Raw genomic sequence first — 23,393 nt, 5'->3', positions numbered from 1 at the left:
AAATGAGCAAGAACGCTCATTTGTACATCATTCTAGACAGAAATAAATGGCCTTTTTAGAAAGTGAACCATGGATGGGGAAATGTTGACAGTTTTGTCAAAAAAGGCTTGGATTGAAGAAGTTTTAGATTTGCGTGGTTTTTTTTTTTGAGTTTCAAAATCCCTATGCATGACCCCCCCCCTGGATCCGCCCTTGGGCGTGAATAAATGATTTTGATCACGTTGACCGGTCCAAATCAGTATGATAAGGAATTATTTTAAAAAATCTACAAAATCCTGGTTTTTTTGTTATTGAAGGACTTGTTCGTTAGGAAGGCCAACTTTCTGTTTACTTTTGTTAAAGACTTTTCTTATGCAAAGATGCTTTCTTATGAGTCGTTATTTGATTAAACAAAAGCAAGGAAAATATAGCGAATTCTTAGTAGGTCAGACAAATGGTAATATTTTCTGTTTATTTTTCCTATTCTATTCTTGGATTGTTAGTTGCATAGGGGAGGGGGTATTTGCATTGAAAAACGTGATTTGCACAATCTTTTTGTATTATTTTAACAAATTTTTAGGCTGTTAACTAATGTTTCTTTATACTACAGTAAATCATTGTCTGACTGAGTAGTCGGGCAAGTTTTAACATTCACTAATGTGTATAATATTAAAGTGTGTCCATTTACAGGGTTAAATTTAGTCAGTCGATCCCGAGAGTTGCTTTCGGGCCACCCGTATCACTCCCAGCAGCAGCAGCAGCAGCATCAAGCGCCACCCTCATCGGCCTACACAGCCATGGACTGCGACTCGTCCCCATCGGTGGCACGGTCGCAACCGCACCTTCATCGGGTTCAGCCCCAGCAAGTGCCCCAAAGGTATCACTAGTGTAGCAGGCCGTCTTGAACCACGGCTCTGTGCCTCGGCTCGGATTCGAGAGCAGTGCGGTCTTGGCAGACTCTGTGCTTGTGTTCTTCCGAGGGCCTCTGGCCGAATTTGCAATTAAAAGTGCCATCGGGTTTGCTCTCGAGAGCCTGTTGCTCGCTGTTAGAGCCGCCCCTCTCGATTTCAGGTGTAGTGAACCTCAACTATCACCAAACCCAGAAAATGGATGGCTGATAGTCGACGTCGATCTACCACATACAGACTGTTGATGAGAGACAAATCTGATGTCATTTGCAAAGGGAGAAGTGCATGAAAAGTATTGTGATTAGTTGTTGGCCGAGTTAAAGTGGCTTACATTGTTGAATGGAACGAGTGGGCAAATCATTACTTGGAGTAAGTTGGCGAGTTTTAAGATCTAATTTACAACTAGTGTGTAACTGTAATATATAGAACCACGTATTCTATACAGGGGGTTTCGAATTGAGTGGGCTCTCCTCTTATCTGTCTATCACTTGATTTGAAATTGCCCACGTAATTCGAAACTGTTTGTACGCGTTTGCCTATACTTTTCGACATTGACTGTACAATTTATTTGAAGTTGTCTGGTTTTGGGAGCTAATAATCAAGGTCAGAATGCCCACGGCAACAACGATTTGAGGGTTTTCTGCATCTCATTTGGCGTGAAAGTTCACCACCAATGTACCAGCATGTAAGTACATTGGTGTTTGAACAGCGGAAATAATGTGGCAACTTCAAAGTAATTGGCTCTGGTTTTCGTACCGTTTTTCTTTATGTTTAGAAAGCATCATATTTTGATACATTTTACAAAATCAAGCCAACACAGATACACAGATAAGCAAGCAGTATTAAGTTGCAGCTGGAAATCGTGAAATAATTTGTCTACTACAGAAATACCTCAGCATTCAGATTTGTAAATAATGATATTAAGAAATAGTTTTGCGGCAATCCTATATGAATAACCAGGGCCAAAACTCTACCACTAGAGGACAATGTGTTCAATTGCAATGCGATGCAAACGGACCAGTTTGGGGGGCGTTCAGTGTAGTCTCGCTTCCGCACTAGGGGCTTGTCTCAATCTATATACGAAGTCCTGCTCTGTCCAGCTCCATTTTTTTTTCATTTTTTTGTTACTTGTTTAGAGCCTCTTCAAAGTCACGCCACCCTCCAAACTGGCGCGTTTACGCGACATACTTTACATACTTTACCAATGTAAGTCCAGATTGTTATAATTTTAAGTAAAGTAATTCTAATGTAGGGGATGTCACTTCGATTTTGTACATATTGATCCCTTCAGTAAGTCTTGTAATTTGTTATTTATAAACACGTTTAATTTATTTCTTTTGCTTCATAACATGCAATCGTTTCCCAGTCGCTGCGACCGATGAGGTTTGTTAATGACGTCGTACGAACAGTCCGTAAACTAGTAAATACGATAGTCTAAATTTTACATAAACCATCATCTATAAATTCCTACTTGCTCTTAAATAAATTTACAATCGAACTTTGCTTTTTATTTGATTAAACTGAAAACTCTCCATTGCTCCTGATTAATCATTCTGCTGCCCTGATACAAACGAAAATCTACAGGTGCCGCCAGCACTTTTCCATTAGAGAGCTGTTACACTCAAATTCGAAGTAACCGAACGCTAACGCTAAAAGTGCCTCCTCGTCCTGACATCCCTTAAACATGCTGCTGCCTTGCTACAAATGAAAATTTGCCATCAAAAATTTCCTGATACACTGTTATGGAAAGAATCCAAAAGGCCCAAAAAACTCCAGAAGTTGATCTAATAAAAAAATACAAATAGAAATAATTATTCATATATTACATAAAGCCATCAATGCAACATGATGCAGACACTACCGTTGGGACACCGAATACACAATTTATATATTCTTTATCTATACAAGGGTGTCTCAGAAATAAGAACCGCAAATTCAGGGCTAAATAAACCGTGCGACCAATATGAAAAAAATCCAAATATTTTTGGGTACTAATAATAATCAAAATTAATTCCTGGGTTTCATTTTCATCAGTCATTTATTGTCTATCAATTAAAATACGTTTCGGTGTATTTTTCCACCATCATCAGTTTTTATGTGTAGCGTTGTTGCTACTTTAAGCCTTGGCATACATTTGGAGTATTCATTTTGTCCATTTTCTTCCATTCCACAAGGTGAAATTAGATTAGATTTCGCTTTGGGTCCAAAATGGACAAAATGAATACTCCAAATGTATGCCAAGGCTTAAAGTAGCAACAGCGCTACACATAAAAACTGATGATGGTGGAAAAATACACCGAAACGTATTTTAATTGATAGACAATAAATGGCTGATGAAAATGAAACCCAGGAATTAATTTTGATTTGGAATTGAAACAGTCAGTCAGGAAAGTATGTACTAATAATAACATTAATAATACTAATTGAGTTTCTAGGGCAGATTTTGAAAAATTATCAAAAATGTAGTTGGCTCGGGTTTAGAACCAAACTTTTCAAACTCATAGACTTAACCATTTTGTATAACGGGTGAGAATTTCAAGTTGCTACTGGCTCCCACTTAAAAGTAAGCCGTTTCGAAATGGAGGCGCGCTAAATTAAAAACATTCTAGTTTTAGACAGATTTTGAAAAATTGTAGAAAATCGAGCTTGCACAGCTTGAGAATGAAACTTATCACATCTCTAGATTAGAGTTTCTTCTATAACTTGAGTAGTAAACTTCAAGTAGCTACCTGGTCACAGTTAAAAGTAGTCGATTTTAAAATGCAGACGCGCCAAATGAAAAACAGTCTAGTTTTGGGGCAGATTTTCAGACAATGACAAAAATCGAGCTGGAGCTTGTTTAGAATGAAACTTTCCGGATTGATAGATTCAGATTTGCTCTATAAGACATGGGAATTTCAAGTCGCTACTTGATCGTCTTTAAAAGTGAGCCATTTGAGAATGCAGACGCGGCAAATGCAAAACAGTCAAGTTTCTAGGGCAGATTTTGAAATATTATCAAAAATTCAGTTGGCTCGGGTTTAGAACAAAACTTTTCAGATTCATAGATTTAACCTTCTTGTATAACGTGTGAGAATTTAAAGTCGCTACTGGTTCACATTTAAAAGTAAAGCCGTTTAGGAATAGAGGCGCGCTAAATTAAAAACACTCTAGTTTTTAAGCAGATTTTGAAAAATTGTAAACGATCGAGCTGGGACAGCTTGAGAATGAAACTTATAGGATTTATAGATTAGAGTTTCTTCTATAACTTGAGTAGTAAACTTCAAGTAGCTACCTGGTCACAGTTAAAAGTAGTCGATTTTAAAATGCAGACGCGCCAAATGAAAAACAGTCTAGTTTTGGGGCAGATTTTCAGACAATGACAAAAATCGAGCTGGAGCTTGTTTAGAATGAAACTTTCCGGATTGATAGATTCAGACTTGCTCTATAAAGACATGGGAATTTCAAGTCGCTACTTGATCGTCTTTAAAAGTGAGCCATTTGAGAATGCAGACGCGGCAAATGCAAAACAGTCAGTTTCTAGGGCAGATTTTGAAAAATTATCAAAAATGTAGTTGGCTCGGGTTTAAAACTTTTCAGATCCATAGATTTATATTCTTCTTGTATAACCTGTGAGAATTTCACGTTGTGCAAGACGTGTCAAACTTACAGGATTTCTAGATCAGAGTTTCTTCTACAACATGTGTAAACTTCAAGTAGCTACCTGGTCACAGTTAAAAGTAGTCGATTTCAGAATGCAGACACATCAAATGAAAAACAGCCCAGTTTTGGGGCAGATTTTCAATTCATATTATTATTATTAATTAACTTTATTTTCAGGTGTTGAGTTTCTCTGGTGGGGGATTTTTTTTACCGTAAAAATTTGCTCGCACTTTATCGGTTTCCTAATCCCCCTTTGCCGTTCAGGAACCTTTGCGGTCCTACTTATTTGACGATTTTAAGGCCAAACAACCGACGTTGTTTTTCAATTCCTTGCTGGTTTAGGTAAAACCATGCTGGCATACCTGTTGTTGGCAGCAATTAATTCCCCTTTTTTTATTATTAATATTATTAGATTTTATTTTTATTTTTTCTTTGTATTTACAAATTTGTGCGTTCATAAGGGAACGACAATATAGCGTGTTTAACCCTAAAAAAATATTTTCATGCCATGGCGATACAGCCTTCCCTGTCCAAAGTTTCATTAAAATTTACTTCAATTCACGGTACTTATTTCTGAGACACTCTGTACAGAATACCAAATTCCATGAATAAAACCTACTGCCGCCCTAATTCACTGACATTGTCGTCGTTTTGGTACAGCTCAAACCAGGTCGCAAAGTTACAAACAAAAAACTGGGCAAATGACTTGAAGGTCTTCTTGTAAGCTGCCAGCTTATTGGCGCAAATCAGCGCCTCGTCCTCATTGCGAGTCACAGTAATCTTGAAGCTGAGAAGGACGGGAAGATCTTTCATATGATCAGGAATCGCAGCTTTCATGTGGTTTGTAATAGTTTGTTCCCTTTCCACAAGGCTCAGTTTCTGCGCAGATAAGTTCAACTGCTTGGCCGTGGACTTTCTGCCGTCCCACAGGCTATACTTGCAATTGCATGCGAAGACTGTGACTGTCTGGTTGTCTGCATGCTCCTCTTCAGTTGTAACGGTGAAAAGCAGAAACGTTTCCAGGGCAATTCGTAGAAACTCTATAAGGTTTTTGAACCACTCCGGGCCACCGATCACCGCCTCGTGAATGACTACTTGAAACGAGTCAGCGTTTTCGTGCACTGGCTGTTTTTTGTAGTCGCATGGGACTTCAGTCAATAGTTTATACAGCACGGATTTTCTGCTGGCGCAAATTTTCTTGCCCAGCCTACAAAAGAGCACCAGTCGCCTGAGCATGGGACCAGTTACTGTAATGGTCACGTTTTTGTTGAGATCCAGGGGATCTTGTACGCAAACTGTACGACTAACAGCCAGCCCATTATCTTCGTTGCCTGCCATGCTTGCTTGGAGAAATTTACAGTTCGCTTGCTCTGAGGGCGATTGAAAGGCTTCTTTTAAAATTGACTTTCCCAGATAAGGGCAAATAACTTCCTGGTGGTAAGGATATTCTGCGTAGAACTTGAAGAATTGCTCCACCAGCTCCAACAGGAGCGCTTTCGTCAAGGCCTCACTTCGGAACTGAGCCATGGGCGCAAACGGCGGCTTAGAATGATGGGGAATGCTCCAAAAAGTCTGCTGTTTCACTTGCTGAATTGACTCAACGGTTGGGAGGTAGTAAGGACTTTGTTGTAAGAAAAAAATAAACATCATCGTGAAGGCGTAATTCGAAAAAAACTGACTTTGGCCCTTGAAATTGTGGCATTTCGCCCAGTACTTCAAGACCAGCATGGCCTGTTGCACTTTCGGATCAATGCTCATATAGTAGCGAATAAGCTCGCTATTGAACACCCCCAACATGTTGTTAATGTTAATGTCGCACTGTATCCCAGTCTTCAAATGTACGCATCGGACTATGGGCACGTTGGCACTGGGAATAACGAAGCAACAACCAAACCTGTGTGATCTCACCAAAATCTTCTTAATTTCACGCAGAATGGGAATATCGTCCGGCTGTGCAAACGGCTTCACATTGGCCAGATATACGTCGATGTCGCTGTTGCTGAAGCCCAATTCCGTCACAGTGGAACCAAACGGGTGCACTTCCATATTGAAAAACTTTTCCCCCAAAAACTGGCGCAGATCCTTACAAATCAATTCGTACGCTTCCACCTCCTGGGCCCTTCGATTCGGCTTTAGCTTTGCAATCATAACACCAAATTCTACCTCAAAGTCGTCCACGTCTTTCAATCCAGTGACTATCGCTTCGAAAGTTTTATCATCAGTTCTGTCCTGTCGCACTGGGCCTGCAAAAAAGCACATTTTTCATAAATTAATGCCTTAAATATGAATGACAAAAGAAGCTAGGTCCAAATTACCAAATAAAATCGAATCAGGCCTACAAATTACACACTATTTACTGAAAGTCCGAATTATCGAGGTCGCGTTGTAACTAATTTATGCCTAATTCTTACCAAAAGCCTTTTTATTTTCTTTGTATTTGACTAAAAGTCGTCGCCCATTCAAATAGTGGCAGTTTTTCGAGAGCACCTTTTCCACAATGGATTTTTCGTTGAAATCCAACAAGGTAAAGTCGTACCCAAAATGCACCCATACTACCGGCCCAAACTGCGAAAAATACTTAACCAAATCGGCCTGCAACGTGTGCTGTGGATAGCCTGCAACATTTTCAATAATTAGCGTTAAAATCGTCAAAATTCGGCCAAAAAAAGCGTACCCCGCACGTAAATTCCTGGCCTTTGAAAATTTTTTTTTCCGCTGATAGTGGTGGCTTTTGCAACCATTTGGTGTGCTGGCTGATTGTTGTGAATATCATAAGCTTTCTTATTGGGAAAATTCATATTGCAGTTGGCGCAATGGTACACGGTACTGGCATTTTCACTATCGTTTCCCATGGTTAATTGTTCCACAGCAAATGTCCATATAGATCGCAAACTCTGCTAAAGTAATGGGGAACAATCAAACCTTGTTCATTGCCTGGGCTGAGAACTACCCCATTTGATGACAGGAAAAACGGAATTCCTGCTTCAAGGGCCGCTTTCAGATTGACGTAAATAAACACCTGACAATTGCTTCTAATGCCACTAATAACACTTTTATCGCACGGTAAACCTTTGGCAAAGTGTATGTGGTTTCTAGACATGCGACTGAGCCCCTCGCGCTTTATTTTCGCCCACTTTCCAAAGTAGGTTCCATGAATCACCTCGAATTGTCCAGGTTCCCTTATGGGCACAAGGCTCAGCTTATCAAGGCCCTAAAATTGAAACGAGTTTCCTTCACCGACCTGGGCAAGTAGACGAGCCGCACTCACTTGAATAGAATGCCCTTGGTTGGCACAGATTTCTAGGGCACCATTAAAAACTCTGAGACTAAATCGCTGTTTGTCACTGCTATCCACCACTCGTTTTATATCCTCAACGGTGCAGTTGTGAAAATATCTATTCTTCAACAGCTCGTCGACCGCAACGTAACCCTCCTGGCTGATGCAAAGGTGCTCCTCTCTGGCCCTGTGCCTCAAAATGCGTGATAGGCTTTTGCTTAAGACAATATCGGATTTATTCTGCGAAAAAAACAGCTACTATAAGCAACAGCAAAGCATAAAAATTAGGTAGATTGCTGACTCACAGTCATAAAGCCCACAGTTAAATCCACTGCGGAAAATTAGTAATTAAACGGGGCTCCGTTAACTAGCGCTAAGCAGACGTCAGCTAATGAGGTTAGAACCATGTTAAAATGATAGAACAAGACATGCACAGATCACAGAGGTTACTCTGTTATCCATGATACAAAGAATACAAAGTAGGATCTTGCGGCGATTTGCGTGACGTCAGTGGAAATCAGTCTTTGTCAACATTTAATTATTTTTTTATAAATCTTATTACCTTATAATTACAAGATGCTTTGCAGCAGATTTTAGACTTGAAAATTAAAAGTAACGAAAATGTATTTATTTTGCAGACTAGCACAGTTGCCAGTTGTGCAATAAAGTATAGCGTTAGTTGAAAATGTATCCTTGCAGAAATAGTACATTACGATTCACGAGACGGAAGTTCAAAAAATGACCCAATGTTACTTTCCTATTATTTACAACGGAATATGCGGTTTGTGGTGCCGCGAATATGTAAATTTTAATACAAATGAAATGAGTACACAGCTCATTTTTTATATTTCTGAACCGACACTTAAAAGTAGCAATCAATCTACAGTACACTTTCGTTGGACATTTAGTAGTTGTACCAAATGCAAAATTGTTCAGTTGTTTGTCTACAAAATTCCCAAACACGCCCAAACCCATTCTTCCCATGATACAATGAATTCATTGTTTCGTTTGGCTTACCCTATTTGGCGAATTACACTCTGGCAACACGGCAAGCCAAAACGCCGAAAATCAAAGATTTTGTAAAGACTTCTTTAGGGTTTGTTTCTTCGCAATAAGCCCAAATCACGCTCTAAACGCGATTTTGAAAGCATTGAACTCTACAACGCTACAAACCATATCCTCATATGACTTTCCACTTTTGAACTATTGCGTTTTAAATTCAATGAAAATCTGTTTAGATTACTAAACTAGGTTACATGCCTTTTAAATGGGATCAGCTGCTTTATGGTAATGCCGGAAAGCAAATGACAATGTCAACTTCTGAAGTGTGAGGTTATAATTCCATGGTAAATAAACAAACAACAAACTTTACAGTCAATTAAATGGAGAAAAACATGAAACGAGTGTTTGTAACGGTGGGCACTACGAAATTCCCCAAACTAATCGATGCAATAACTCGAAGCACTACTCTAAAAACCCTCCAGGACAGGGGCTATAATTTCGTTCAAGTTCAAACTGGTCGCGACTTTCAAGGGGTGAATTTGGAGGCGGAAATCAAAGCCACAGTCGAACAGCAAGGAACATCCTGGACAGTGCAGCTAGCTGACTGTAGCCTAACGCTGAAATACCACGAGTACTTTGAACATTTTGAGGAGGAGATTCGGGCGGCTGATCTAGTGATCAGCCATGCAGGGGCAGGGTCCTGTTTGGATGCACTCAGGCTGAACAAGCCGCTGATTGTTGTAATCAATGAGGATCTAATGGATAACCACCAGACAGAGCTGGCGAAGCAATTGGAGAAGAATGGTCACGTTTACTTTTGCGTGCCCAGCACGTTAGCAGCCACTTTACGCTTCGATTTGACGAAACTAGTGCCCTATCCGAAAATCGACGAGAAACTTTTTGCGAATTACTTGGACAAGTGCTCTGGATTTGTGCAATAATAAACTATGAATAAACCAGTACCAGGAAAAACATGCATGTCTGGCAACGATGTCCATAGATAGGAAATGCATAAGATAACCTCTTGGGGGCACTTAATGAATAAATAAATAGTTATCATACGGCAGTTGCTTAATGTTCAAAAATATCCTCCACTGCAGAACTGTTAAACCTCTAGTCCTGCACCGTTCAACCAGAATGCAGTGCGGGCAGACGATTGTGAGTGTAGCCCAATTCACTGCAACCAATGATAAAAACGCCAATCTCCAAACTGTCTCCAGATTAGTGCAAAATGCCTCTTCACAAGGGGCTAAAGTGAGTTTCCAGGTCAAGTTTTCACTGCTAATCGCTGTGTTTAGATGGTTTTTCTTCCAGAGGCCTGCGACTACATTTCCAGAAACAAGGATGAGCTAATCGCTCTATCGGAGCCTTTGGATGGTCCTCTAATGACAGCCTATAAAACGTTGGCTCGCTCATTTAATGTCTGGCTTTCTATTGGGGGATTTCATCAGAAACTGGAAGGGGTAAGGGATGAATACAATGAAAGCCAATTTGGCTACAACATCACTAAGGATTGAAGCTAATTCTTCATAATCAATGAGACACCCTATCTATTTCAGAACAGAGTATGTAACTCGCATGTCCTCATCAACCACGAAGGCACAATTCTGGGTCAATACAGGAAAATTCACCTTTTTGATGTGTCAATACCAGACAAAAACATCCACTTAAAAGAATCGGATGCCATCACAGCAGGATCTTCAATCCTGCCTCCTTGTTCCACGCCAGCAGGAAATGTAGGACTCTTAATCGTATCCTTTTTTCCGTTTTTGAGCGCCCTTCGTTCGTTTAAAAATCTTTCTTGACTAGAACGCTCAGTGCTACGATCTGAGATTTCCGGAACAGAGCACAATATTGCGCTCTGAAGGCGCAGACATTCTAACATTTCCCTCGGCCTTCACTAGAGAAACTGGCCAGGTACATTGGGAGCCTCTGCTCAAGGCCAGAGCCATTGAGAATCAATGCTATGTGGTTGCAGCCGCTCAATATGGAGAGCACAATGAATCGAGAATTTCGTTTGGACAGTCCATGGTAGGAACCGCTCGCGGCTCAAAGGCTCGGAATGTTGAAGGCTTTTCCAGATTATAGATCCAATGGGGAAGGTGATAGCTGAATGTCCAAAATACTCAGCAGAGTGTCCGACTAATGAGAGCATAGCAGTCGCCACCATTGACTTGGAATTGGTGGCAAACGCGAGAAAGAACATGCCAGTTTTCTCGCACCGGAGGAACGACATCTACAGCCTAAATACGATCAGGACTAAGGAAGACATTAAGGATGATCGAATGTATTCGTTTGCGGACAAGTCAATTCCTGGCAGCACCGTATTCTACAAGTCAGCGTACTGTTTTGCCTTCACGAATATTCGATGCGTGGTCCCTGGGCGTAAGTACAAACTTTTGTTTCCTTATAAACATGCATAAACCTACTTCCAAATGGAAATTTGGCAAAAAACACGCAGTCCCAAGTGTGATTTTTGCAAAATTTTGGGAATGAGAACATCAGCTTACTTCTAGATGTACTGGTATCCACTATAAGACGAGTACAGAGGCTGCACGACATGACCCAAGAAGAGATAGCTGATCTTTTCCAGACCGCCGTTAAAATTTCTAAAATTATGGAAGCGGCTTACCAAGCCGCATCAAGCACGGTTTGTGTCCAGGATGGCGAATATGCCGGCCAAACTGTCCCGGTGAGTTAGCGGCGAGGCTTTAAAGGGGCGATCGTTACATGGTTTGGCTTTCAGCAAGTGCACGTGCATATTTTACCACGCAAAAAGGGCGACTTTGCCAACAATGACGATATTTATTCGCGTCTGGCCGACCAGGACAGAGACACCAATCCGACGTCCAGAAGAACACTGCAGGAACAAGTGGAAGAAGCCGCTTATCTAAGAACGTTTTTTCTTTGATCAGTGCGAAATTTGTTGAAATAAATGAAGAGTTACAAGAATCCCATCAGTTTGCAACATATTTCCCAAATTGGTTAAAAATTTCTAAACGGTGAAGAAATAGAAACGAAAATGTGAAAATTTCGCGGGCCTCGAAGTCAAAGAAGTAACCACCCTGCATCTAAAAAACGGTTGGAGCTCTTTAGCCCTTAGAGCCTTTTCCATAGCCCGTCTCGAGACCTGTCTTTTTTACTACTAGGGTTTCTTCAGAAATTTCCAACCCCTGAAGAAACAGAAGCGAATTCTACTGGAAATAAATAAAGCCGGAAACAACTACAGAACATTCCCCCTGGAGCATGTTCTATGGAAACAACCTGGCATCTATGCTATTCCAGTCATTTCCCGCTGTCACTCAAAACTTGACAAATTAACCTCTAAATTGGCATAAATATTACCAGATTAACATTAGAAAATCTTTGTGCAAAAAATTAAACGCGCGATGGCAGACGATGCCGTTGTAAATTTGCGACAAAAGTATGTTGACGACCCGAGAATAGCCTGCCAATATGGGGTGAAGTGCTACCAGAAAAGCCAGGTGCACCTGCAGAAATACAAACATCCTCCTCCAAAGGTAACAACCTATATATTCCATAAAAGTCCTGCAATGTTTCCGTTTCAGCGACCCTTGCAAGACCGCAAGCAACCCCCAAGCAAAAGGCTGAAAAAAACTTTAGACGATGAAGAGAAACCCCCTCCAGCAGCCAGTCCGGCTCGCCCTAAATCGCCGCCAATTCTCTCTAAAGACAAAGAACTCAGTCGCCCAGATCTGGGGCGCACCGATAAAGACTTCAATGTGAAGCAATTCATCAAGGAAAAATTCCTGATGGAAATGCCAGAGGATTTTTACGAATTCTGGGAGTTATGCAAAAGCCTAAACGCCAAACATCCGGAAGAAGCGCTTAAAGAGTTCGGATTGGCCCTTGTGGGCCCCTACGATGTTCTAGCGGACAAGTTTAGCGACGTTCCAGAACAACCGCAGGAAAACTACTTGCTTCATTGGCGGTTCTACCACGACCCTCCCGAGTGCCAAACCGTGTTGAAAGGCGACGAAAAAACCGGCTATCATTTGGGGTATTTCAGAGACGATCCGCAAAAGCCGCCGGTTTTCCTGGTTGCGAACGAAGCCAATAACAACGGCCAGTTTACCGTGATGGGCGACAACATATTCGCCTCAGTCAAGTATGAACGCGTAAAGAAACCTAATTAAAACAGCTAATTGAATGTGTCTTAGCTTGTACTTGGAGGCGTTCAAAAAGAGCTTCGACCCCTTCAAAAAAATGAAACTACCCCAGCTGCAAAGGGGCTTAAAAGAAAAAGCGCAGCAGCTGCAGCTGAATCTCGAGGCTAAACCCCAGCGAGTCCGCGACCGCAATAGGCAAATCGTTGCCAGAACCTTCAATAAAATTGGAATGGTCGTGCCCTACAACAAAAAGTTGGTTCACATCGCTGGTAAACAGGTGAAAGTGTGCTAAACATGTGGTGTTTTTAGGACTGAGGTGGGGTATCGAGAGCTGACGCTGAGCAACAAGGAGCTTCAGAAGTTGCTGGACAACATCCAAGCCGCTTTGCCGGATCAAAGACTCAGCCTCCTATCAGAACTGCAGGGGTTATTGACTAATGTGACGATAGCTACAGATGAGTGTGACTTTGGGGCCGGCATCGAGCTAGGACTGAACATTTTGGCGCATGGCGTCGATTGTTTGAATCGAACAATCTCCCAATGCCTTGCCATCAACTACCGACTGATTCAGCGTGAGGAATTTGCTAAAATCATTGAAAGCCATATGGACAATCGACGACGAGGCCCTGATTTGAGTATTATTTAATCAAAATTTGATGTATGTTTGTGTTATGAGTAAAGACTTGACTTCCATCTGAATCCCAATCATTTCAACTACAATTCCAAAGCCCATTTACCACTTGTCTTAAACTTTGTTTTCGATCAATTGAAGCTGTAACTGGCCCTGAATGGCTTCTTGATGAGACTCGATGTGGAACTTGGGTTTTAATTCATAGCAACCGTGCAATAGGCTGAAAGTTTCCAGCAAAAAATGTTGCTCTTGATAAAATGTCGGGCGGGGCAAAACTAGCCAGCGACATTTTTTTACCCACTTTGATGAGTGATTTTTGAAAAAAAGTCAAAAGTAAATCAGAAAATCTCCAAAACTCAAAGGGTTGCAAAATTTTGACACACCACTGGACATAGGAGATCAAAATGCATAAAGAAACGTGTCAAAATCATCAAAAACGCGTAAAATTTGAGCACTTTAATGTTAACTGGAGCCACTCCAGTTGGGTGGAATTCCTTAATTAATTAACCTTAATTAACTTAAAACCCAACAAACTATTCTGACTAAACTGATTCTTTGGATACGAAACGTTTCGAATCGATGCCTTCCTCAGAATTCGTGCCGTTACATTTTAGAGCGACGCTACTGATTTCGCATATCTTTGCAAGGCACCTTTGCTAGCACTTACTGCTGGCCCGTTACTGCTTTACAAAGAGCCGTGTTTCCTCTAGGGACGGTGAAAGTTTTGAATCAATGTCTTCATCAAGGGATTTACTAAAAATGTTTGCAAACAATCTAAAAAAAACATTTTTTGGGCCACCCTGTATGCACTGCCTTTCGCATTGAAAAAAAAAACATCAGTCAAACCAGTTAAGATATAATTTTCTCGTTAATGTAGAGACGGTTAAACAACATTTGGCATTAAATGTCATCGCAGAGGACTTTGCGCGAAATGACGCACTTGTTCAACGATCCTCGTATCATACTAAAATGAGCAAAGGACCTCTCGCTTGACTGGTTCCCTCTCACTCCGTACCACAGCCGCTACCAGGGCGAGTAGCCTGGGAATATACGCATGCAGCTACGAGGTGAATCCAAAAAATTCGCGACTGATCTGTTGTCCTTCACTACGGTTATTTTCACGGCTAAATTTAATGCAAAGCCCCCAGTCGTAAACACCAAAGCCACTTTTGTTCCTTGCAGTGCGTCAGCGCTAATCCATCTTCCATTATTCACTACAATCAATAGACCGGATGCGGATTGACCGCCTAAAGAAGCCGATGGGATGCTGGGCTGCTTCATTTGTTCACCGTTACTTCCAGGTATTACGCGAGCACAGGTAAGGTCATAGTACGAGCGCTTGAGTGATTTGACACAAAAAAATCCTCAAATTTGCGCATCTAGTGAAAATTTCACTAAACCATCACCACCCCAAAATGCGGCAAACGAGTTTTAAATTCTCAACTGGAGGACTTAGTGCTTCAACTGATCGATTTAATACGGGAAAATATAAATAGTCCGGTGTCCCTGGACTAAAAAAGTACCTCGTGCGCCTAAACACCAACAATGAGTGGGACATCTGCGGGACATGGAGGAGGAAGCTTCAAATTCAAATCGACGCTAGTGTAGTCCGAACCTGACCTTCCAAAGCGAGCGTTTTGCGTTATTTTTATCTGGAGCACAGTTCAATAAGCAAAATGTTTATTTATCGGCAGCAATTAGCGGCGTTTAGGTGCTGAGTGGGTTTTTATGGTGATTTTCAGGCAAGTTTATTCAGTAGATATTGGAAAAATGCAACCAATGTGTAAAATTCGCACACATCAACTTATTTCAAATGTGGTCATTTGTTCCGAGAAGCGCGCCCTTAAAATCGGTCACATCGACTCTTCAAACGCTGTTAGAAAAACACACAAAAGACCAATTGAAGTCAATATTGATTCAGCAAGATTCGATTGGTCGATCAACACTAGCCCAGTTGCGCTAAGTTCAATATTGACTTAATCGGGCCAATGGACTAGTTTCTCAGCCACCTACCAGTCCTTGCGACCATTCAGAGTTCAGCTCTCGATTCTCAACTGGGAAAAAACCCGACTACTAATAACTAGTAACAAATTTCCAGCCGGACCTATTGCAGATAAAGTGCAATTTTAACAACAATTTTCGGATCAAGGGTCACTTGAAACTGATAATTTCTCTGCTTGATTTCAGGGCTTAATGTAAGATGTCCAGCAGCGGATACACGTGCATCAGAACAGTATTCTGCTGCGTAAACGTCCTATTTTGGGTAAGTACTGTCAACAACAAGCAATTCGCTTAAGATACGTGTTTACTAGAGCGATCAATCGACTGTATGTTTTAATAGCTTCTTGCAGGTTAACACGTGACTAAATTTAGAACAAGCGCGTATCAATTGTTAACACTCATTAGAATGTACAGGGCGATGCAAGTCAACGATCTAAATTTAGTTGATGACCGCTCTGAGTACAGGAAAATGCTTTTTTTCTGCTGATTTTAATGCAAAAGTGAGAAATCCTCTGGCGACATTTTCGCTTTTGGCGCCGCGATGTTCTTTGTGAACCACAGGCTTTACATGGAAGAGTCATAGGTTTGAGCCTCGATGTCTTTTTTCGCAAGTTTGTAAGAGTATTTGATAATTCAACTTCAAGTTCAAGTGAATGATGAGAACGTCAAGTTCATTCAAAATGGCATCATTTTCGTCAAACTTAGATCGATCTTTCAAATTCAGGTCTTCATTGATTCTGATTTTGTAATTGGTTGTAATGAATAATTGAAGAAGAACCAAATGTTGAAGTTGCAAAATTTTCGGATTCACCTCGTAACTACAAGCGTATATTCCCTATATTCGCCCTCAGGCTAGTTGCCTGAGTTGCGGCTATGATAAGGAATGAGAGGGTAAGAGCGGTCGTTATGGGAACCTGTGGGTCCTTTTCCCACTTTGTCATTATACGAGGCCGGTTGATTACTGCGATAAGTTGTAACCGTTCACAAATTTGTATATGCTAATTGTGTATAGAAGTATTTCAAAGACCTGACCCATATTGACCAACAACACAACACAACAGTCTCGACCACGTTAGGACCACGTTTATTCACTTGTGAATGAGCATGCTTGGAGTAAAGAGGGCGATAAATTACAACCAGTTACTACGACAAAATTTTCAAGGAAGCTTTTTATAGAAATCTAAACCTAAGAACTAATCGCAAATGCGCTATACGCTATTCAGTTTGACTGAAACTATTGAGTTTTTCAGCCTTTTCGGCTGTGAAATTAAAATGTCTTTCCGACGTGTCGCACGCACGAGCGACCTGCATCTTCAGAAGTGTGCTTACTCCGCTTGTGAGCATACTTCTGCAAAATATTAAGCACTCGTACTTGCTAGTATTGAAAGTTTCCGGATTAAGCCGATATTGCCAGTATAGTAGGCCCTATTTTTGACAACTCAATGTAATTCCAGCGAAACTGGCAGGCCTACAAGCGCTAAATCGCCGGTTGTATGTATGTATTTGTGCAATGTTTTTCGACAATTGCGCTTAATGTGTCGAATGTAAGGAGCACCAGAGTACCACACATTCTATTCCAGACATTCCACTTGGAGATATTAAAGTGGATTAAATTGAGGAAAAGTTGGGCGATTAAAACAGTAGTAAAATGACGCTTAAAAAAAGCTCTTCTGAAGCATTAAAGGCCACTAGAACACCTGTAATTCAGTACAGGCCATATCTGAAACAAACCCAGATCGGTTTCAATGCGTATTATAAATGTTGTGGGAACCACATACCGAACTGTTCAACACGCGAAAGTAAACAAACCTTAATGATCACTTTATTTGGATAATTGCAAAGTTTTCGGCATGTAGCGCTTGTTTATGTTGCAGTTGACTGGTTGTGCCCTTTTGGGCATTGGCGTGTGGCTGAGGGTGAGCTATGAGGGCTACGCCACCCTTCTGCCTCAGTACGCGCTACTGAGCGCTGACATTGTGGCCATAATCATCGGGGCGCTGACCATTGTTTTATCGTTTTTCGCATGCTGCGGATCGTGGCTGCAAAGCAGATGTCTGCTAATCACGGTAAGTAGTCGCAATCACACGCAGAAGTTGTTTATTTCTACTGGAAGTATGTGTGTTGCATGGCCCAAGTCGGTTAATACAGGGTGGTTTAATTTTGGGGTTGCAGAACAATGTATTATTTGTCAAAAATTTGCAATTAATCAATTGAAAATGAGTCCTCGATCCAAAAAATACAAGAATCTATAAAAAAAATCGCCTTGACACTCTGTACTTGGAAAACTATTTGGCAAATTTGCCTGAAACAATATGCTAGAGAATTTTGTAGAGAACCATCCTGTAAACCGCCATCAAATTCAATTTGAATTGAACAGACTGCCTGGTTTGTTTGAGTTAAACAACGTGTGCGATTCATTTAAATTCCTCCGGATGATCAATAAACCCGGTATTTTTAGACGGTGCCCAACAATCCTAATTCCTGCCTGGTTTGTTGACCTTTCCCATTTGTTCCTTTGCAGTACTTCATTTTGGTGGTGCTGATGTTTATCGCCGAATTTGTGCTGGGATCCCTAGCCTTTGTCTACAGGGACACCATCAAGCACACCTTTACCGAGAAGCTGCAGGACGGGCTCAGCCACCATTATAACATGTCTCAAAGCCCCAACAACCTGCTGCAGGTGTGGGATGATGTCCAGATCACCGTAAGTTTTTCAGCGGTTCCATCCTGCTCCTACTCCCCAACTCAATGAGGAATTGATCTCAGTTTAAGTGCTGCGGAGTGGTCAACTACATGGACTGGCACATGATTGACGCATGGCCGGAACATCGATGGGTGCCAGACACTTGCTGTCTTCCTGCGGATTATGGCATTGGATGTGGACGCAAAGGCAGCGACATTCTCTACAAATCCGGCTGTTACGAGCTGATCTACAAGTGGTTCAAGGAGCGCCTGATGGTGGTGGGACTTGTGGGACTCATTGTAGCCTTCGTGCAGCTGTTCGGGCTCATTTCGTCCATGTTGCTCTTTTGCACTGTGAAGCATCGAAGGCGGTCCAGAACGTACAAGTCGTATCAGTAGGAGATTTCCTAGTGTGGAGGACCGGACTTTGTGTTGTTGCACTGAGCACTGTGATTCACATGGATTTGGGTCTCAAATCCAAGTGTTACTTACTTATGATTTAAGTGTGTAAAAGGGATAGTAGTCTGACCAAAACGCCCGGCTATGAGATTTGAGGGGTTTTTCCGAATGGGAGTAAATCTAGCGTAGTCAAGGTGTTAGTGGTAATAAATACGTTGAATATGCAAAGCTTAAAACGTTACATACGTCAGTTTTCACACCTAATATTTCCATTATCGAAGTTTAGATATCGCTCTTACCATTAAACTGCACATTTTTGCATTCAAACTGCCCTTTCCATATCCACAAAGCCTCAAGACTTCAAAGGCTTTGAAAATATTCAGTTTTTACGTCGAGTGGCAGCTAAATGTCAGAATTACCCGATTTGAAAAAAGCATTTTTTTCGAAAAAAGCGTCGTTGTGGTTGAAAATATTGCACAAAACAAGAAACCGGACGTACTTTTGTAAAAAATCAACAATTTTTCGCAGATCAATTCAAAAATGCTGGCAATCTTAGCGATTTTTATGGAGCCAAACAGTGGCAGTTTTCACACCTAATATTTCTAAGCATTTTGTGCCAATTTCAAAGCCGTTAACAGTCGCTCTTACCATTAAACTGCATATTTCCGTATCGAAATAGTCCTTTCCATATCCAAAAAGCCCCAAAACATCAAAGACAGGCACTGTTGCAAATAGTCACCTCCTCTATCAAGTGGCAGCTAGACGTCAGAATTTACCGATTTCAAAAACCCGTTTTTCCGAAAAAATCGCCGATTCGGTTGAAAAAATAGCACAAAACGGTAAACCGGACCGTCTTGTTTAAGAAAATTAACAATATTCCACAGATAAATTGGAAATTACCGGAAAATTTTGAGGTTTGTACGGAGCTATGTACCCACTGACACTTCACCACCGTCAAACAACCGACTACCTGACGTGCCTTTGGAAGGTTATAATTCGATGTTTTTGTTCACTCACAGCTTTTTGCGAAAATTAATCAACAGCAGTATTAAAACAAAGCAACTAAACAAAAACAGCATATATTTAACTGCTCTTAGTGCGAACTAAATCATCAGGCTAAGCCGACTAGTTTTCCCCCAATCTGGTTGAGGGAGTTTGTGATTTTCTTGCCCGCCGTTTTGGCCGCCTTGAACGGCGCCTGCAAGTCACAAACATTCCAGTTTCCCCAGTTTATGCCAATTGGTTTATTCCCCCATGCCCAACAAGGTACTTACATCTACCGCCGCATTCAGAGCGTTGGATATTCCTTCAACTGCGGCCACCAATGCAGTGCCTGCAGCACGGCCTTTTCCTCCGTCATTCCCGTATTTTTCATGCTCCTGAATGGTGTCCACAATCGGCTTGGGGTGCAGCAGATTGGCAACGAACTGCTGCAGCTTTGCGTACTTGATATCGTGCTGGATCGGGATGGATTCTTTGGCGGCCGACTCCAACCGGGCGGATTTTCGGCCGGAGTCCGGGAACGGAGTTACAAACTGAATAGTCTAGAAGCACACACAAACTAGAGGAACAACTGGATGGCTAAAACCAGTGGAAATACCTTGGAATTAATGACGCTGCTGATTTTTTCGTCGACAATTTCCCCCAAGTTGGATAAAGGGGTTAAATTGGGCACCGCAGGGCTCTCGTAGTCATTAGCCACCGAATACGATTGGCTATAAACTGGCCCCAAAAGGGCCACCGCGGCAAGAAATCGAAGTACAGGCATAGCCATCTAAATTTAAAGCACTTGTCTGATTCTTGGACTCACCTTAGACGCCTGTTGATACTTACCTTAAAAGACTGCAACTGGTACTAAAGAAAGCAGCTCGCGCAATTAACAAAAAGGAAAACTGAACCTTGAATTACTCAACGTTTCCTCTTGCATTAGGCGAGTTACCACACTCACACACACACTTTTCTTTCACTGACGCGAAGACATGGAAGGAATTGGCGGCTAAAGTTCTGCAATAATCGACGAGGAACTTTCACTTTTTATGCAAATGTCGCTGCTACCGGCGATATTTATTGTTTTTGCGCAAAATTAACTTCTAATTCATTTAAACCTGGTTTTATTAGAACATTGAGTTACTGGCTTAATCAAGGAACGAAGTGGCCGGGAATTTGTCGCCCTTGTACAGGTCTACAAACAGCTGAAGCGCCTTCTTCAAGTCGAACGCGCATTCCTCCAAACACCTTTAAAATAATCGAGTTAAATTCTTTCTGAGCCAAATACCGGGCAATTGAAACGTACTTTTTGGCCCATTCCATTTTTAGATTCGTCAGCTGACTGAGGGTAGAAACCAGCTCGTTATATTCGCTCTCAGACTGCGGCTTGGGGATCAGCTCTTTCTCTACAACCTTAGCGGGTTCCTTAGTGACCTGGAAGGAGTTTTTTTCCTGGTAGGAGAGGCTGTTGTATAGATGAAGCAAGTCATTGGTAATGACGCACTGAGCATCTTTAATCTCCAGTGAGAATGAGCGCGTGAACCCCAAAAGCCGCGCTCTTTCCAGCATAGATTTTGGGCATTCACTACACACCCCTGTTACCACAACAACAGCACAAGTATCCTGAAATCAAGCAGTTAGTTGGCAAGAACTATCAGCTTCCAAGAGCGTTGCCTTACGGTTTTATAAATAAGATCCGTTGTGAAGGAATAGGGGTCGTGTTGGGTCGCAGGCAATTTCGTAGTGAAAACTTCCATGATGTTCTCTCGGCCTCGAAAAAGCCGCTCAAACGTTTTGGCAAAGTCCGCCGCTTTATTGAGGTTCCGTGCAATGTTGCTATAGAGCTTCAAGCTGAAATACATCCAGGTTTGAATTCGTTTATCATTAAGCCACCGGCTTAAATGAAGCTTACGAGGCGGCTCCTGATGAAATCTGACCGGATAGGTAAACACAGGTTAAGGAGAACATGGCGTTGCTGTGGTATAGTCCCTCTAGATCGCTTCTATCCCTGTCGTAAGCCGTGAAGAAGTACTCCAGAAATTGATTGACCAAGTCGGTACTGTTGCGGCATGCAAATGAGTTCTTTTTCGTGGTGGGAAACTTGTCTATTGATAATAGTTCGCCGTCCTGAAAATTCGTTACCATTTACTAGCTAAGTGAATCCAGTGGAAAACTCTAGATAACTCACCAACATTTCCAAAGTGGGACACACGCTTTTGATTTTGGACATATAAGACTTTAAGTCAACGTTACAAAGAGGGTTACCGGTCAACTCCAACTCTTTTAGCGAGAAATACTTCAGCGAATTCAAGTCGTTTAATTTGGAAATCTGCAATAAACTTGATTGACGCGTGTGTGTGACTGTGTCGCCCAATTCCTGACCTCGTTGTGGCTCAAATCCAGGCGTTTCACTTTTGAGCCGAAAAGAACATCCAAAGGCGTCAATAGACGGATGCAGTTGTTTGAGAGAATCACTTCTTCAGGGGCGAGAGCTTTAGCAATGTGCAAGACAAAGTACATGATTTTTGGCTGCGACAATGGGCAAAACTCCGTCAGATCTACAACATAAAGACCACCAGTGAAGACAGAAAAGCCGGTGATGAAGATAGACTTCGAGAGACTTACCGGGATCGTCGTGAAATCTATCCAAATTAAGAACTTTGGAGGTTGGATGAAATCGCTTGTTCAATACAGTGGACACGTTCTTCTGAACGTCGATTTTTATGTCATAGGTGTTTGAAAAGTTCAGCACTATAGACAAAGTCATCTGGAATTATACCAGTGCTCAATTAGCTTCAAACTGGGATTAAGTAGATAACTTTACCGGACTGTAGCCTTTCTCGATCGGATGGTCAACCACCAGTTGATTGTCGCACAGCTTCCGTATCGCAGCCTCGCAATTTCTCGCCATAAAGTACGAGTTCGCATTCAGTTGGTCTTTGGTATAAAACACCGGAATGAGGTCTAGCGGATGGACTCCGTCCAAAACAGCTTTGAGAATTTCGTTCCTGGACAGTCCATCGGTGTTAGTAACCTGAACAAAACAGAGGTTTATTATTGGGTAAGTGTTGCCAGCGGGACGCCAATTTTACTCACAATGAATCTGTGCCAGCATTTGGGGTTTTGTAAAAGAGCGCTGGTTTTTTGCAAAATCCCAGTTGATAGGGTTCGTGCGTTCAACAGCACAGAATCGGTATTGCGCTGCTGATTTGCTAAGGACACTAATATCATTTTTGCAACGGTTTTTACTAAATTACGGTATCTCAGCTTGTGTTGTTGACAAACACAAACATTAGGTTTATCTCACGGCCTGCTCACTCTCGTGCAATGACAGTTCTGCGTTAATTTAGTTTACTCAGACCACGGCGCGCTGTTATCGCGCCTCTCAGCTGATCGAAGAAGTTATTTTCAGGCTTGCCAGGTCTACCGTTTTACGGTGGGTCTCCCGTTTTCATGAGAGCTACTGCTCTACCGCTATGCCATAAGAACCTACTGCTAAACGTTACGTTAAACACTTTAAATATAACTATTATGTATTACACTATTTGTCAACAAATCAGCTACATTGCACCGCGATTGGCGATGGGATTACATGTTTTTTTTTTCGTTTTTCGTTTCCTAAAGCACGCCTCGGAGCTACGCTAACACCTTCTTGGCTGAAGACCACTTAAAAAGTTCGAAACGCTCAAATTTACAAACATTCAATTATCTCCCGTTTTGTTTTTAAATCGATTCTATAACTATCTATCTAATCT

At 41.6% G+C, this 23,393-nt stretch overlaps 8 protein-coding genes across 13 annotated transcripts in view; 5 read left to right on the top strand and 3 right to left on the bottom strand.

Moving 5' to 3' along the window:
• LOC109540834 (serine/threonine-protein kinase minibrain) overlaps positions 1 to 2,385 on the top strand; it is a 17,308-nt gene extending 14,923 nt beyond the window's left edge. Inside the window, exon 10 of the mRNA XM_048669917.1 lies at positions 670 to 2,385. Coding sequence (XP_048525874.1) covers positions 670 to 866 — 197 coding nt within the window. The 3' untranslated portion in view covers positions 867 to 2,385. The remainder of the gene's footprint in view (positions 1 to 669) is intronic.
• Positions 2,386 to 3,831: 1,446 nt separating this feature from the next.
• Positions 3,832 to 19,618, bottom strand: LOC109544431 (speckle targeted PIP5K1A-regulated poly(A) polymerase-like). Of its 5 annotated transcripts, none has more exons than XM_048661536.1 (6): positions 19,300 to 19,618; positions 7,798 to 8,046; positions 7,480 to 7,740; positions 7,204 to 7,426; positions 6,941 to 7,144; positions 3,832 to 6,772 (listed from the first exon to the last, which is right to left on the bottom strand). In XM_048661536.1, exons 1-6 carry the CDS (start codon positions 19,300 to 19,302, stop codon positions 5,145 to 5,147), a joined length of 2,568 nt encoding a protein of 855 aa, XP_048517493.1. In that variant the 5' UTR covers positions 19,303 to 19,618; the 3' UTR covers positions 3,832 to 5,144. The 5 variants fall into 5 exon arrangements, with proteins under 5 accessions (XP_048517493.1, XP_048517492.1, XP_048517494.1 ...); XM_048661535.1 differs by lacking the exon at positions 19,300 to 19,618 and adding an exon at positions 8,112 to 8,254; XM_048661537.1 differs by lacking the exon at positions 19,300 to 19,618 and adding an exon at positions 8,112 to 8,254 and having other exon boundaries at positions 7,204 to 7,423.
• LOC109540827 (UDP-N-acetylglucosamine transferase subunit ALG13 homolog) lies at positions 9,048 to 9,870 on the top strand. The gene has a single exon (XM_019909318.2). It carries the CDS (start codon positions 9,189 to 9,191, stop codon positions 9,747 to 9,749), a length of 561 nt encoding a protein of 186 aa, XP_019764877.1. The 5' UTR covers positions 9,048 to 9,188; the 3' UTR covers positions 9,750 to 9,870.
• LOC109540822 (nitrilase and fragile histidine triad fusion protein NitFhit) lies at positions 9,500 to 11,760 on the top strand. Its single transcript, XM_019909313.2, has 7 exons — positions 9,500 to 10,062; positions 10,107 to 10,271; positions 10,368 to 10,559; positions 10,627 to 10,839; positions 10,890 to 11,193; positions 11,325 to 11,500; positions 11,555 to 11,760. The coding sequence occupies exons 1-7, from the start codon at positions 9,883 to 9,885 to the stop codon at positions 11,717 to 11,719; spliced, it is 1,395 nt and encodes a 464-aa protein (XP_019764872.1). The 5' UTR covers positions 9,500 to 9,882; the 3' UTR covers positions 11,720 to 11,760.
• LOC109540823 (histone PARylation factor 1) lies at positions 12,074 to 13,631 on the top strand. The gene is made up of 4 exons (XM_048661540.1): positions 12,074 to 12,329; positions 12,378 to 12,937; positions 12,990 to 13,190; positions 13,248 to 13,631. The coding sequence occupies exons 1-4, from the start codon at positions 12,198 to 12,200 to the stop codon at positions 13,582 to 13,584; spliced, it is 1,230 nt and encodes a 409-aa protein (XP_048517497.1). The 5' UTR covers positions 12,074 to 12,197; the 3' UTR covers positions 13,585 to 13,631.
• Positions 15,147 to 18,887, top strand: LOC109540824 (tetraspanin-9). Of its 2 annotated transcripts, XM_019909315.2 has the most exons (5): positions 15,147 to 15,311; positions 15,757 to 15,832; positions 17,445 to 17,636; positions 18,092 to 18,274; positions 18,337 to 18,887. In XM_019909315.2, exons 2-5 carry the CDS (start codon positions 15,770 to 15,772, stop codon positions 18,649 to 18,651), a joined length of 753 nt encoding a protein of 250 aa, XP_019764874.1. In that variant the 5' UTR covers positions 15,147 to 15,311; positions 15,757 to 15,769; the 3' UTR covers positions 18,652 to 18,887. The 2 variants fall into 2 exon arrangements, with proteins under 2 accessions (XP_019764874.1, XP_019764875.1); XM_019909316.2 differs by lacking the exon at positions 15,147 to 15,311 and having other exon boundaries at positions 15,751 to 15,832.
• A 96-nt stretch (positions 19,619 to 19,714) lies between the features above and the next one.
• LOC125502660 lies at positions 19,715 to 20,662 on the bottom strand. Its single transcript, XM_048661541.1, has 4 exons — positions 20,485 to 20,662; positions 20,252 to 20,425; positions 19,926 to 20,195; positions 19,715 to 19,849 (listed from the first exon to the last, which is right to left on the bottom strand). The coding sequence occupies exons 2-4, from the start codon at positions 20,423 to 20,425 to the stop codon at positions 19,763 to 19,765; spliced, it is 531 nt and encodes a 176-aa protein (XP_048517498.1). The 5' UTR covers positions 20,485 to 20,662; the 3' UTR covers positions 19,715 to 19,762.
• An 83-nt stretch (positions 20,663 to 20,745) lies between these two features.
• Positions 20,746 to 23,208, bottom strand: LOC109540829 (nuclear RNA export factor 2). Its single transcript, XM_019909320.2, has 9 exons — positions 22,735 to 23,208; positions 22,463 to 22,672; positions 22,264 to 22,405; positions 22,021 to 22,196; positions 21,827 to 21,967; positions 21,551 to 21,765; positions 21,318 to 21,489; positions 20,945 to 21,261; positions 20,746 to 20,886 (listed from the first exon to the last, which is right to left on the bottom strand). Exons 1-9 carry the CDS (start codon positions 22,867 to 22,869, stop codon positions 20,787 to 20,789), a joined length of 1,608 nt encoding a protein of 535 aa, XP_019764879.2. The 5' UTR covers positions 22,870 to 23,208; the 3' UTR covers positions 20,746 to 20,786.
• Positions 23,209 to 23,393: the final 185 nt, after the last annotated feature.

This window comes from Dendroctonus ponderosae, unplaced genomic scaffold (genome assembly GCF_020466585.1).
Source record: "Dendroctonus ponderosae isolate FM_Combo_2020 unplaced genomic scaffold, Dpon_F_20191213v2 Dpon_F_20191213_1, whole genome shotgun sequence".
In the NCBI taxonomy this organism is placed as follows: Eukaryota; Metazoa; Arthropoda; class Insecta; order Coleoptera; family Curculionidae; genus Dendroctonus; species Dendroctonus ponderosae.
This window is presented reverse-complemented; position numbering and strand designations above follow the sequence as displayed.

What these genes read in the sequence shown, in the direction of transcription:
- LOC109544431 (XM_048661535.1), bottom strand. An exon ending in ACCAAGGGCATTCTATTCAA is followed by an intron (nt 7,741 to 7,797) that starts GTGAGTGCGGCT and finishes TTTCAATTTTAG; the next exon opens with GGCCTTGATAAGCTGAGCCT. An exon ending in AGAAAATAAAAAGGCTTTTG is followed by an intron (nt 6,773 to 6,940) that starts GTAAGAATTAGG and finishes GCTTTTTTGCAG; the next exon opens with GCCCAGTGCGACAGGACAGA.
- LOC109540827 (XM_019909318.2), top strand. Translation starts at nt 9,189, where the DNA reads ATGGAGAAAAACATGAAACGAGTGTTTGTAACGGTGGGCACTACGAAA.
- LOC109540822 (XM_019909313.2), top strand. Translation starts at nt 9,883, where the DNA reads ATGTTCAAAAATATCCTCCACTGCAGAACTGTTAAACCTCTAGTCCTG. An exon ending in TTCATCAGAAACTGGAAGGG is followed by an intron (nt 10,272 to 10,367) that starts GTAAGGGATGAA and finishes TATCTATTTCAG; the next exon opens with AACAGAGTATGTAACTCGCA. An exon ending in TCGATGCGTGGTCCCTGGGC is followed by an intron (nt 11,194 to 11,324) that starts GTAAGTACAAAC and finishes GCTTACTTCTAG; the next exon opens with ATGTACTGGTATCCACTATA.
- LOC109540823 (XM_048661540.1), top strand. Translation starts at nt 12,198, where the DNA reads ATGGCAGACGATGCCGTTGTAAATTTGCGACAAAAGTATGTTGACGAC. An exon ending in AACATATTCGCCTCAGTCAA is followed by an intron (nt 12,938 to 12,989) that starts GTATGAACGCGT and finishes AATGTGTCTTAG; the next exon opens with CTTGTACTTGGAGGCGTTCA. An exon ending in GTCGTGCCCTACAACAAAAA is followed by an intron (nt 13,191 to 13,247) that starts GTTGGTTCACAT and finishes TGGTGTTTTTAG; the next exon opens with GACTGAGGTGGGGTATCGAG.
- LOC109540824 (XM_019909315.2), top strand. Translation starts at nt 15,770, where the DNA reads ATGTCCAGCAGCGGATACACGTGCATCAGAACAGTATTCTGCTGCGTA. An exon ending in GCGTAAACGTCCTATTTTGG is followed by an intron (nt 15,833 to 17,444) that starts GTAAGTACTGTC and finishes TTTATGTTGCAG; the next exon opens with TTGACTGGTTGTGCCCTTTT. An exon ending in GCAGATGTCTGCTAATCACG is followed by an intron (nt 17,637 to 18,091) that starts GTAAGTAGTCGC and finishes GTTCCTTTGCAG; the next exon opens with TACTTCATTTTGGTGGTGCT.
- LOC125502660 (XM_048661541.1), bottom strand. Translation starts at nt 20,425, where the DNA reads ATGGCTATGCCTGTACTTCGATTTCTTGCCGCGGTGGCCCTTTTGGGG. An exon ending in GCAGCGTCATTAATTCCAAG is followed by an intron (nt 20,196 to 20,251) that starts GTATTTCCACTG and finishes GTGTGCTTCTAG; the next exon opens with ACTATTCAGTTTGTAACTCC. An exon ending in CTCTGAATGCGGCGGTAGAT is followed by an intron (nt 19,850 to 19,925) that starts GTAAGTACCTTG and finishes TGTGACTTGCAG; the next exon opens with GCGCCGTTCAAGGCGGCCAA.
- LOC109540829 (XM_019909320.2), bottom strand. Translation starts at nt 22,869, where the DNA reads ATGATATTAGTGTCCTTAGCAAATCAGCAGCGCAATACCGATTCTGTG. An exon ending in AATGCTGGCACAGATTCATT is followed by an intron (nt 22,673 to 22,734) that starts GTGAGTAAAATT and finishes TGTTTTGTTCAG; the next exon opens with GTTACTAACACCGATGGACT. An exon ending in CGGATCTTATTTATAAAACC is followed by an intron (nt 21,262 to 21,317) that starts GTAAGGCAACGC and finishes GCTTGATTTCAG; the next exon opens with GATACTTGTGCTGTTGTTGT.